This window comes from Stegodyphus dumicola, chromosome 5 (assembly GCF_044657685.1).
Source record: "Stegodyphus dumicola isolate Sdum_Otavi_A_Nest chromosome 5, ASM4465768v1".
NCBI lineage: Eukaryota > Metazoa > Arthropoda > Arachnida > Araneae > Eresidae > Stegodyphus > Stegodyphus dumicola.
Window position 1 is genome coordinate 148,291,834 of NC_140772.1, and position 13,884 is coordinate 148,305,717.

The 13,884-nt window shown below is 30.7% G+C and overlaps 1 protein-coding gene across 2 annotated transcripts in view; it reads right to left on the minus strand.

The window, feature by feature from the left end:
• LOC118205063 (E3 ubiquitin-protein ligase RNF10) overlaps positions 1–13,884 on the minus strand; it is an 83,640-nt gene that overhangs the window by 35,307 nt on the left and 34,449 nt on the right. For both annotated transcript variants that reach the window (XM_085817185.1, XM_085817186.1), the window contains exons 7-10: positions 12,305–12,453; positions 6,068–6,169; positions 3,062–3,134; positions 2,854–2,958 (exon numbers count right to left, since the gene is read on the minus strand). In XM_085817185.1, coding sequence (XP_085673311.1) covers positions 2,854–2,958; positions 3,062–3,134; positions 6,068–6,169; positions 12,305–12,453 — 429 coding nt within the window. The remainder of the gene's footprint in view (positions 1–2,853; positions 2,959–3,061; positions 3,135–6,067; positions 6,170–12,304; positions 12,454–13,884) is intronic.

Consider the following 13,884-nt stretch of genomic DNA (forward strand, 5'->3'; position numbering starts at 1 on the left):
ACAGATATTAAACCACAATGATAAGGAATACTGCACATATACCTTAAGAGTCCAGAATGTGGTCTCTAAGAAGGGAACTGTGAATTTTATTGGTTCGAGGAAAAAAAACAATATGAAAGCTTAATGTGTGTAAAATATGTGCAATTGTTTTAGCTAGAGATGGGAAGATAGGAAATGACTATTAAATCCTTTACAGTAACCCTCTTTAACACGAACTTGCTTCAGACGAGCACTTGGTTGACATGAACAAAATATTGGTCCCACCAGCGATGTATATAATCTTAGAGGAAGTTTTATCAGTTAATGCAAAGTTTAGTTAGAATGAATTACAAACTGTCTTTTAATTCAAGGAGTCTCATTTAGCATGAATTTCACACATTTTTCAGCTTAACCAATCCAAAGGTTTACGGCTGTTACTGATGACTGAAAAATTAATGGTTAAAATTAAATTCTTTAAGCCTAGTTTCTAGACATTCAGATACACTTCAACAAGAACACAGGTGAATACTGAATTAACATCAAAAGAAACCATGATAAAAATTTCTAGGAATTTTTTTTTTTTATTTACAAATGCTATCACATTTTTATAGTATAAGCATTATCAACTAGTAAAGCTGAGAATCTAGAAACTAAATAGCCAATGGGTATGAGGCAGTGCCTAAATTCAATACAATGAGATAGAATGGAATACTATTTATATGAATTTTGGGGTAGCATGTAAAATGGCAAAATTTGTAACAGACAAAATAAGTGAATTTTGTGAGTGAGTCAGAAGGATCTTGTGAAGATTTAATCACAGTTTTTTTATTTCTGAGAAGGTGAAATATTCTTATGGTTCAAATTATATGAACCTTCACTCAAGAGGAGATACCATAGTGATACAAACAAAGCTTCTACTGAAAGGAAAACTTTGCAGCAGCTTTAAATAGAAGTATTCTATTAGTAGTTTATACTGAAACCAGAAAAAAGAATTTTTGTTTCTGGACTGATCTTATTCACAAGATGCAAGATTTTTCAAAGAACAAGAAAATTGAGAAAGATTGCAAATTTTCAAATCAATGCCTTGTTTATATGTATATAAGCCACAGAATTCACAAGATTGATATACCTCTGAAAAACTTTTGATTTTATAGAAGCCATAAAGAAGTTCTTTTCTGAAGTTTCATTAAAAAAGTAAAATTTATAAATATACTGCAGATGAAACATGTTATTTCAATGCCCCTATCAGATTCAATAACAGATGCTAATGCTAAAACACCTGCTCACAGGAAAAAAAAAAAAAAAAATTAAATAAATAAAATAAAAAATAAATAAAAAAGATTTCAGATTTTAAATTACGTCTAAAGGGGCTTTTTTTAATGTTTTGCGTGTACCTTTATTCATTAAGTATTATGTTCTACGTACTAAAACCATAAAACTCAGTTCTACAGCAATATCCCCAAATAATTTTAAAATCAGCATATCTTTAGAATTTACGATACAGAGTCTCATGCGCTGGAGATAAAAATGTTCCTCCCTCCCGTACAATGTTGCCATTGCTTGCTTTGAAATTGTTTAGTTTGTTAATGAAAAATTCGTTGAAGTGTTATCGATAATAAAACAAACAAATTAGGGCTTCCAGATGTCCATATTCTATGGAAGATTATGTTATTGAAATTTTGATTGCTCTAGATACTGTTGTTTTATCACAGTGCGAGAAATATACATGCAGACTCTTAATTATTTAATTTCTTTTAATATATTACAGTGTAATAATATTTGGTGGCAACAATCTGAAAAGTGAACAATGCTTATTGTCAGTTGATGCAAAATGCCAAAACGAAATTAACAGACATTCTGAGCAAATTGCCCATTTGGACATTAAATTTAAAAAAAAGAAAAAAAGAGCAGACTCACAATTCTGATTACACCAATGCAAAAAGCCAATCGTAGACAGCCCCTGTGGTATGCAAAAATAATGTTTGAATAGATAATGTCACTACTTTCATCCAGCTGATCAGTTAAGAAATTATCGGTTTCAGAATTTTTTTTTCAGGTGAGGTTAAGGTAATGTTTTTTTACACATCACCAGAGATTATATTCCTTGCTATGCTAAATCAAACTGCTTCAACGTTTTTCCTTTTATGGCATATTTATGGCACTTTTTGGTTAATTATAGCAGACTCACAGCTATTTACAAATATCCATTAAAATACATTCAGCTACAATTTTTCACAGCCCTTTTCATTCATATTTGTTTACTTTTCACTTTTTGAAAAGTCATCTTGGGGTGAAGTAGACAGCTTTTAACCTTATGGATGACATTATTAATTGACCAATTTCTTCTTCTTTTTTTTTAAAATTTACCAGTTTCACAAGATTCAAGCAATACACTAAAAAATGTAAATCTCAAATTAATTCGGTCATTTTATTCCCTTTCATATATGCATAGATGTGCAACAGTATTTTAGATAAAGATTAATCTAGATGATTATGTTTAAAATGCATGTAATATACACAAAATACAGACAACAATAAGTATCTGATGATACACCTTCATGTACCAAACAGAATACTTAGGAATGAACAATTAATGCAGGTAAATATATAACTAAAATTTTTATATATATTAGGTTTCATTCATAATATTCACCTTTAATCTTACACACACACAATACAGACTCATTATTCATAAATGTATAATGAAGAGACCATAACAGATTAAAAAATTTATAAGAGTTTTTTTGAAGCAGTGTAATGAACTATTTGCGATTTATTTGTATGTAAAGCATTTCAAAATTTTGACATATTCATTTGCAGAGAAACAGACAATTTACATAAACAATGCATAAGTAATATAAAAAACATAAGTACCTTGATAAAAATAATTACTTCCTTTTCTTCCTGTTTCTTCATGGGGTGTTTCATTAACTGATGAATTTGAGGAATTATCTATCTGTGATGTATTATCATTCAGTTCTAGGAGGAAAAATTTAAAAGTTCCTGGAATTGTTAACATCTTGCAATCCTAAATAATAAACACATATATTGGGAAAAAAAAAAAAAAAAGTACAATGTTTACCCATATAAAAAATTTCCTCTTGAAAATCAGTTGAACTAAGTGAGGTTAGGCGACTTTGTGGGGAAGCATTTGCCTGCAAAATAGCAATTTCTCTCTCAAAAATAAGTAAATAAATAAAATAAATAAAAGTACATATATATAAATAATAATTTATAGAAAAATCTGAAAGGTACCAGATTTTAACAGTCGCTCAAAAGGTTTTGTTACAAGTTTTTACACTCCAGCTGAGTTTTCTGTCTATTAATCTGTTCTTGCACTCAATGCTGCTAAGAAATCTTGGGGCGATCTTTTCAGCTTTATTATTAAGCACCACCTTCTTCGCACTTATGCCACATACAGCTCAACCAACAAAATCATAATTTTTAAAAGCTGCATAGAAGCACATATTTAAAATTCTCTAGAATTTTCAATGCAATATATTAAGCATTGACATACATTTTTATATTTTTCAGTCTTTTCTCAGTTCAACATATCAATATTAAGTTTTCTTTGTAAAATGGCTAACAAAAAAATTATTATATTTACTTCTTAAATTATTATATGTTCCTTGCACCACATAAAATTCAGGCCATCACAAAATATTTAAAAAACAATGAATCTTTAGAATTACCAATAGAGTGTTAGAGACTGCCTTACATCCCTATATATTCAGTATGTTATTTCTTTGAAAACTAGCCAGCTAAAAGAGTTATCATAAAAAAGAAAACATATACAGTCATTTTAATGCCTCCAGCTACCATAATTTCATAAAAATGTTGAATATTTCTAATTATACAACTCATTTTAACACATGTTTATTCAAATCAATCATATTAAAAAGAAGAAAAAATATGCTCAAGAACTGCGTTTTTTGCTTTTAAATCACTTAGTTTATTCTCAGTAACTTCCATATTAAATTTGAAAGTATCTTAGGCTTTACTGAATGGCAACAAGCTTGTGCTTGGATCATAAAAATATTTTGTTTCCGGCCACTGCAACACACTGCTTTCATACAACCTAGTTTGTTAATTAAAATGTAAAGATAAATATCTCAGATTTTCAAAAAAATGTTTTGGTTCGAACAGTGTTATCACTGCTTGCATTCAAATTGTTGAGTTTGTTAACCAAAAATTCATAAAATTTATACAAAATATTAAATAAAAAATAAATTAAATTCAGTCTTCCAGGTGCACACGTTTGGGTGGAGTATGTTATTCAAAATTTGATGGCTCTACGTACCATCATTTTTTCACAACATGAGAAACATAAAATATGTACATTTAATTTCTTTACAAATAATACACAGGGATAATATTTAGTGGTAACAATTTGAAAACTGACATATCATTTGTAATGACCAATGCAATATCCCATTTCAAGACTAAAAGCCCCTTCTGGGCTAATAATGAAATTGTTCATGTTTATTGAATACCATGCATAATTATCCTTACAAATTTTAAATTGTCAATTAGTCTAAACTAATATACCTTAAACCCGAAAAAAGTATCTATATAGCATAAATGTTACCAAGTATTTGCACCAGAGATACTTTAAAAAAAGGGGGGGGAAAGGCTTTCAGATTTGATGCCACATTGTGCTAAAAATGTTTAAAAATAGCATATCTTTAGAATTTCCAATAGACAGTCTTGCATGCTGGAGATAAAAATGTCTTATTCCCTACAGTGTTGACACAGCTTGCTTTGAAATTGTTGAGTTTTTAATCAAAAATTTGTTAAAGTTTTATAAATTATGGAATAGACAATAAAAACAATTCGGGCTTCCAGGTGTCCATGTTCAGATGGAGGACTATGTTATTCAAAATTTGACTACTCTAGTTCAATCAATCAAAATTTCTAACCCTTCCTGCAAACAGTTATGCAACTAGGGTGACACCCGAAATCAACCTCCGTATCAGGCGGGAGGGCCGGACGTGTCCGCGTAGACCTCTTAAAGAGATTAAAACTAGTACTTTTGCTACGCCGGGGTGCCTCAAATCCCTGCGCAGACTTTTTAGAAAACTCTCTCATGTCTTCCGGGGCTGAACCGGGCCACCAGATGCTTACACACCACGGGTCTCGGAGACCACCCCGGAGGGAGGACCTCTACAGACAGACCTTTGTCAATTTGGCGATCTGACCGGCCGTGGAAGCGCCCCTGCCAGTACTACGCGGCTGCCCGTCACCGAAGGTCATTACCCAGAAAACGCAGACTGACTACGCTACCAGCTCCTCCGGTTCTGGGACTTATGCAATCCCCCTTGGTCCGGCCGTATAAACGACCTTCCCTCAGGTTCTGGAACCGCCAAACTCAAAATGCTTTTCCCCCAGAGTACTCTGTCAGGATATAGGATCCAGCCAGTTGCACCCCAGGGGGAGACTACTCTAGTTGACTTTTCCACCCCTCCCACAATGCGAGACACATATATACATTCATGTAGATTTTTCATGATTAATGGTATCATGATTTATGGTGGCAATAATTTGAAAAGTGATTTGACGCAAAATGCTATTTAGAGAATAATAATTCTGGGTTAACACCCATTTTGGATAAAACAAGAGGGGAGGCGAAGTTTAATAACATATTTTTGACAGAAAAGCCATACAGAATACTATATAAATAAAAATTTAAATATTAATGAGCATACTTTATACATGCACTTAAAGTGCTAATAATTTGATGTGGAATTCTGCATCGTCAAAAATAATCGGAGATTACAAAGCAGCAATCAGAATTATTTTATTTTGAATAACAAAATATTACTATAATTATCTATTATTATTATTATTATTATTATTATTACTTTTGCTATTAACTGACTTTTAGGAATTTCTAAAATACAACTTGAAACCTGGTTTTATTAAATATAATTGTAATATCTGTATAAAAATACTTAAATATGCATATTATAAATACACATAAAATAAAACAGCATTTTGTTAATTACTGTATTATACTTCTCAAACATTAAAAATGCATTTTAAACATTTTTTAAGGAAAATAGGCATAATTTAAAATTTTTCAGCTTACAGCAACAATCGCATTTTCTTCAGGTAAATCAGTTTTCATAACACTTCCAACATCATTTACGCCATAATCATCATTTAACTGTCCTTGCCTTTCATCCAAAAGCTATAAAAACCATTGTAATTATAATTATAAATAAGGTTTTACATTTTTCAATATTTAAATTGAATAACATAACTTAATTTTAATTTTTAAGCAATATCAAAATCTGATACATTAAGAAAAAAATCTTATGCAAATTCACAGCTATTATTTAAAAACTTTTTTGGTTGTTAAAGGAAATTTTCACTGGAGGACTTTCTTTTTTTCAAAAAAAGTAATCTTGTTTTCAACAGGGTTCGTACACATTTCTGCACACGGAAATTAAGTATATTTAAAGATCATTAACCACTTGCACTAAAAAGACGTGCCAAGCACGTCAAGATGCTTTTGTCTCAAACCACAAGCGACGTGAACACCACATCGATAGGCATTTATCCCAAAAATTAAAATAATGTGGTGCACACATTGCCTAACAACGAGATTGTTTATTCCTCGAGTTACAGCTCTGGATTACACTCACAGACGTGGAGCAGCATAAACGAGACACTTTACCGCTTGTTTCATTGTAGCGCAAAAGGTTAATGAAAAAATTAAGGACCTATGAGCAAATGGGAACTAAATAAATTCAATTAAAAATATTATCTATGCCTGAATTTCACTTTTGTAATACCATACTAAAAATAAAATAGATCCCTAAGTAGTATGCATTATTACTAAACATGAATTAATTAGCATAATGCTTAATAAGTTTGAGAATAAAATAAACTTTATGCAATTTATCAAGTAGCATTTAATATTTTACACTTATAATACGAGGGCTATCCAGAAAGTAGATTACGTTTTGGAATAAAAAAATAAACAAAGTATAGGAAACAAATTTTATTATATACAGATGAAAGCCACACTCAAATACTACTTTTCTACATAGTCACCATACAAATTAAGGCATTTATCGTAGCGATGTACGAGCTTGGAAATTCCTTCGTCGAAAAATTCGGCCGCCTGCGCCTTCAACCACTTCGTTACCTCTTCTTGCCTTCCATCTTGCACAAAACTTGTGGTAACCAAGCTTTTCGCTGATGATTTCGTGCAACAAACTTCGCGAAATTTGTGCAAAACTCAAAGAAAGTTCCGTTATTGTGAAATTTCGATTTTCACGGACTTTAGCATCGACTTTTTCGAGAAGTTCGGCGGTCACTATGCTGGGTCTCCCACTTCGATCTTCGTCGTGAACATTGGTTCGGCCATTTTGAAATCTTATGACCTACTGACGCACTCCACCTTCAGTGATAATGTTGTCCCCATACACTTCACGAAGCTGCCGATAGATTTCTATCGGTTTACAGTTTTTTGCAGTCAGAAACCTTATTACTGAGCGCACCTCGCAGCTCGCGGGATTTTCAATTAACGCAGACATTTCAAACCGTCACAGTATCTGAACGGAGCACAGCACGAACCTGTCACTAGCACGGCTAGATGCAGACTGAGCTGCGCAACGCTCTGACCCCAAGATGGCCGCGCTAGCCCCGCCCCTAGCGGACACAGACAGAAACGTAATCTACTTCCTGGATGGCCCTCGTAGTTGGACATATATGAAAGAAGATAAGTGACATTTAAGTTTTACTAACACTATAGGCTTTACGTTTATTTATTTATTTATTTTTTTTTAATGTCTCATTTTGTCACATACTTGGTTAGTCTAGAGATTTAGTAAGTAGCAGGTAGATTTTTATGTCAAACAGCAAAGGTTAAAAGGAGAAGCAAGATCATAATCAGCATGATTCATAAAATAATGAATGTTGTCACTACTGCAACTTGTCTTATGAGAGACCAATGTTCACACTAGTTTCTGCATGCTTTATCTCCTAACTTGTCAACCCCTTCACAATGTACCTATGAGAGTTTACTCGATCTGTTAAAAGTTAAATAGTCTAAAACCCCCGACAGACGTGAAGCAAATTATCACTATGTCTGAAAGTAACTACAATATCAAACAAAGGTTTAAATAAGCCTCTTATTTATAAAGAACTTAGAATATAAAGGCAGGTTCTGATGCTAACAAAATCAATTACAGCTCATGGTGTCCTAATTAAACAAAAACAGTCAAATTCAAACTAAAAATGTGGACTAGTGGTCAAAGATTATACAATTTAATTTTATCTGGCTCAATAACTCTATCATATGAGGAAAAAGAAATGGGAAATTATACTAAAGGCCGAAATCATAAACAATTGGATAATTTACAAAATAATAACTGCACATATCTTTGAAGAATAATTTTCTTTATGTATTCCAGTTTGTTTTATCAACATATTTCTTTTTATTTTAGAATTTTTGGATTTAATTAAGGATTTCTGTCATTCTAAAAACCACTAAATGAATTTAGAATTTTATTTCTTTAGTAATATGAACATTCAGAAGAAATGAAATATATATGGTAAAGCAGGTCAGTTACAGAGCTGGTGTGGCAGAATTTTTAGAATTTAGTCCCACACCGAACGACAAAATCTAAAAATGGCAAAAATTTTAGAATTTAGAAAGGTACTAGTCAGAATAATTAGGATCCACAGAGATTGTGAGGAAATGCCTAGTGCCAGCTCTGTGTATGATGCATTACAACATATTAGATGAATCTTTTAAATTGTCAGTTTTCAATTTCTTTATTAATTAAAAAAAATCCCTTTCTATAATGCTTGCCCATGCGAGCAGATCAGGAGCATTTTTGATATTTTCCATGCTTGTCCTGTGAAAATTAGAGAAAATAAAGGTAAGAAAAAGACGTCTAGTATCAGAAATAAAACATTAAAATATTATGTTTTCATTGCTCTTCCAGATGTTCTCCAAAAAGTAAGAAATTCATCACAAACTTTCTGTAAAATACATCCATTACATGTTGATACTATGGAGACATTTTTCATTTTGTCACATATTTCTCGAATCTTTTAGAATCTTGGATTTATCAATGTTACAGTGTTTTAAAAAATCATTAAAAAATTCCTAGGTCTTGGAATTAAAAATTTTCTACTGAAATTGATCTTAAAATCACCAACATGTTGATAAGTCACCAAATTTAGAGCCGTTTAATAAAAGAATTCACATCCCTAAAAGCGAAAAAGTGTTTAAGAGCTCTTTATTAGAAAAAATTAATTTTGAAATGCTTATGTTTCACTTCTTGCTTAGAAACTTGAGTATCCCATTATTTATATTAGAAATAGAAACAAATTATAACCCATGAACGCATTCAAAGGAAAATCTGATGTGTACACCACGATTTCCTTGTACGGAATATTAAATTATATGCATTTTTTCTTGCATTTCATCTAAACTTATTGGATTGAATTAAATCTACTTTGTCGACAGCGCATAAACTACAATAGAATAAATGCATTCTTTAAAATTCACTCTATTTGTTTACCATAGCGACACTTTGGAGCTTAACAGTATTATATTTCGTTCACATTATAACTCAGAATGCACAAAATTTATATCATTTAAAGAATTATCTAATCGTTGCCACATGTTCTATTCAAATACTATAATAAAGCTAGAACGACGTATAAAAGAAATTAAGCAAACAAAACAAAAAAGAAAAAGTTTTTCATAGACAATTCAGTATTTCTCATTCAATTAATTCAGTTCTCACTTCCCGACAAGGCGAAGTCGAACAAGGCGAATATATAAAAACTCAAAATATCTGTATTAAAAATTACGAAGTAAATCTTAAACACTTATTTGTTCGAAAAAATTCCAGAAAGGATTAAGCATGATTTAACTCACAATAATAAATGAAGGCGTTATCTTTGTTGTTGCGAAGCTTAGTTTCTCTAGATTGGCAACAAATCTACTATTCTCTTTCAAATGTAAACAAGCAATGGCCGCCATCAAAAAAATTATTAGGCTTAGCGACACTTAAACAACTTTAAAATTGTTGATAATTCTAAAAATATTGCATACAGATTTACTAAAGGCATAAAAACTTAACCGGAAGATAAGAACAACACAATTCAGTCATTTTTAAAGCAAAAAATGTACAATTTACAAACATATAAGACATATAAGAGTAAAGAAACTGAGATCTCTGAGCCGGGTAACAGAGTGGATATATATATATAAATATATTTATATACGTTTGGTGCGGCCGATTGCAACCAAAATACGAGGTCCACATCTACATGTTATAGCAGTCCTATATACAAAATTTCAACGTTCTGAGGCTACGCGTTTTTGAGTTATGCGAGATATGTACGTACATACGCCACGAAAAATTCTCTTCAGAATTCATTTTAAAGCAGTTTTATAATTTTTTTGGAGGAAAAGAGTCTTTTATTCTGTCCATACGTACAGATATCACGCAAAAACATCGTTAAATTGCATTCGATAGCGGTCAAAATGGATATTTTCGTTGATATATGCTGCCTGAAACTTTTCGTGATTACAATACTTCCTTTTTACTTCATACAAGGAAGTAATAACCATATATGTCAGTGAATCGCCAAAAAATATTCCTTCAAAATTCTAATTCACACTCAAAATGGCAATCATAAAAACAGACAAATTTCAGATTATTAAATTTAACGACCTTCTGCTGATTTGGGCAAAAATTAGGACTTTTAAGGACCAAAAATCAACTCCAAAAAAACCTAAGGACTTTTAAAGACTCTTAAGAACCATGCGAACCCTGTTTCATCTTTAAAATATAATTTTAGTAAATTTTTTAACCATGACATAACTGAGATAATTTTTTTCAATTATTACAAATTAAGATACAAGAACTGATATAAACCTTTCTGGCTCAGTGTGCCCCGAAAAATTATCTCTGTACACACAGAAAAATTTAATGGAAAAGGCTTTATACGTTACAAGAGGCTATTTTAAGCCTTCTATATTTACACTAGATGACAACACAATAGAAACCAGTTCATACATTTTAGTCATGTTTAGTTTTTAAAGATTTTCATTTTTCAAAAAAATCTTCTAGTTTTTTATTAGGCTATAAAAGGAATTGTTTGAAATGAAATTTCGATGTTATTTTCTTGGCTATATATTGATCTCTTTATTCTATATTAGTTTAAACTTGTACCTTGAAATCTTGCCTAAAATCAAATGATGAACATCTGGTGGAATCACTGAAACACCAGGACCAGACCAACAACTGTATTTTCATAAGTGATCACTCAGTAATGTAATACTAAAAACAGCTTAAATATCATATTACATAATTAACAAATATCTTTTGCTTATGATACCAAATATTTTCTTTTGCTTATGACGATGTATCCTACATTACTCACTACTAGGCCAAATTATTACTACTCAAGAGACTGTCTATTATATTTGCAATGCTGCCTAGCACAAATGATCAGACCTGTGCACAGTGAAATGTCAAAAGTTAAATCATAACAATGTGCATTCATCTACTCTTCTCATGCCATTCATGCTTTCTTGGGAAAATAAAATATTTCTGTTGTTTATCAAGCTACCTATTCTCCTGATTTCTGGTTTTTTCCCAGGCTCAAAATAACAGATTTGAGTAACCAGACATTGTAAGGAAGTTAAAGGAATTTTTCTCTATTACCAAACAGACTATTCAAGAATACTTCCACCAATTAAAGGACTATTATTAGAAGCGTGTGCACTCCCAAAGTCTTATTTTAAAATGGAGAAAAATTTCATCTCTCGAGAGAAATAATTGCATTTCTTCTAAGGAAAGGTCAAAAACCTTTTTAATAAACTTTGGATGTATAAAAACTAAATAAAACTTTAATAAAAAGTGAATGCAGGAGTTGTTTTTGAATTACAGCATTTCAATACAATAAAGTAAGAATGCTAAAACCTTTCATAGCAAACATTTTAAAAAGTACCACATATTTATAACAACATAATTCAATACATATATTAAATATCATCAACAAAGCCCACCATCACAAGAGTAGATTAAAACCACCTCGAGCCATTAATAATAATCTTAGAAGGCTTTACTGTACCTTAAATGCTTTTAAAAATAGAAGTAGCTATTCAGATTAATTTAAATTCTGTTATGGAAATTCTTTATTTCAAAAATCAATTTAAGCTATAAATTCAAAGATATTTACAAATGAGATACAGTCAAAAGTTTGATAAAAGGGGAGGAGACTCATAAAAGGCTGAAATCCGTTTTTTTCAACTCAAATTTAAATGATAATAAATAATTACTTATACCTGCAATGCAGATTCAATAAAGCAAGCCTCAGGGGTATTTTTTTCTTCATGATAGAGTGTCTCCAACTCTAAATGTTCTCGAGAAATAATCTCATAAATTTCACTTTTATTTGCCAATAACAATTTCTGGAAACGGGTGACAAAATCATCTGAAAAAATAATTTTTATACACTTTTTAAGACAGATAAAAATTGCATTGCATTAAATAATTAAATAGATATACACATACATACATACATATATTTGAATTTAATAAACATTTTCTATTCGTAAAAAACAAATTAAAGTTAATAAATTTAATGCAAACAAATAAATGATTAATTATTGTTATGAACTAATCTACAATATCAATTAAATTCTGAGAGCATATGTAAATCAAGGGCAAGTATCAAAATCCATTAATAAATATAAAATTCTAAAAATGATTTAATCCTAAAATTTTTTTATAAAAATGCATAAGTGAATGATTGTTGAGCAGGCAGGAGACAGACTTATCAAGGGAAAGTTGCCTCCAAACCTAACTCTTCAATCATTCAATTCGTGTTTCGTAATCCAGGTAGGCAAGGGTAAAAGTCAAATGCAACAGTAATACCAAATGTGGTGAATTACAATAAGAAATTTAAACAAGTGGAATTTTGAGAAATCAGCAATTAAAAGACCAGAACTTAAATTTAAAAAATAATAAATAAGAGTATAAAACCAAAGTAATTTAGAAATTCTTGCTTATAGAAACTTCCCCGACACGAATTATGCATATAAATGAAAAAGAAACTAGACATTATCTATAAAAAATAATAAATTATACTAAAAAGGCAAGTAAATACAATCAAGAGTCTTTAATGCGGACTCGTCATGACTTTGGCGATTCAGGATTATCGGTTTTTCCAGATTATAGATCATCAGTTTAAATCTGGTAAAATGGCAGGCAGAAATTATAAAATTAAAAATATGAAACTGTAATTTATGAAATAAAGAGCAATTATGATCTAAAGGGTTATCAAAATTTACCAAAAAAAAAAAAAAAAAAAAAAAAAAAAAAAAAAAAAAAAAAAAGCTTTATATTTATTTGTTTACTTTATTAAACATTTCTTTCAATGTAAGTTGTTTAAGTTGCTTCGTTTTATGTGCTAATACTTTCTCTTTAATTCTATAAACAGACATAATTTCTTGTTCAGTTACAAAGTTCTGCTGTTCAAGTCCTCTAATTGCTGTGTCAAGAATACCGTTTAATTTGTCAATCGAAATTTTTTCGTTTTCAATAACCTCTCTGTCACTTTCTTCATTATCGGAAGCGGTACATCAAAACATGCTTTTGTTTTGTAGATGCTTTGGCAGCTCCAGAATCGGAAACTCTTTCTGACATAATCAAAAGTTCAAGCTTACTTTTTATAAAATTGCTCTAACAGTCTACAAAAAATAATAAGCCAGATCCAATTAGAAGATTAAGAAACAATGCAATCTGCAACATTAACTGAAATAGATAATTAGATAATTTTAGCCTAGCTTATAATACCGGCCATTATACATTAAGCGTGCACGCGTAAACGTATTATGTAACGTAAACGTATTATGCACATGCG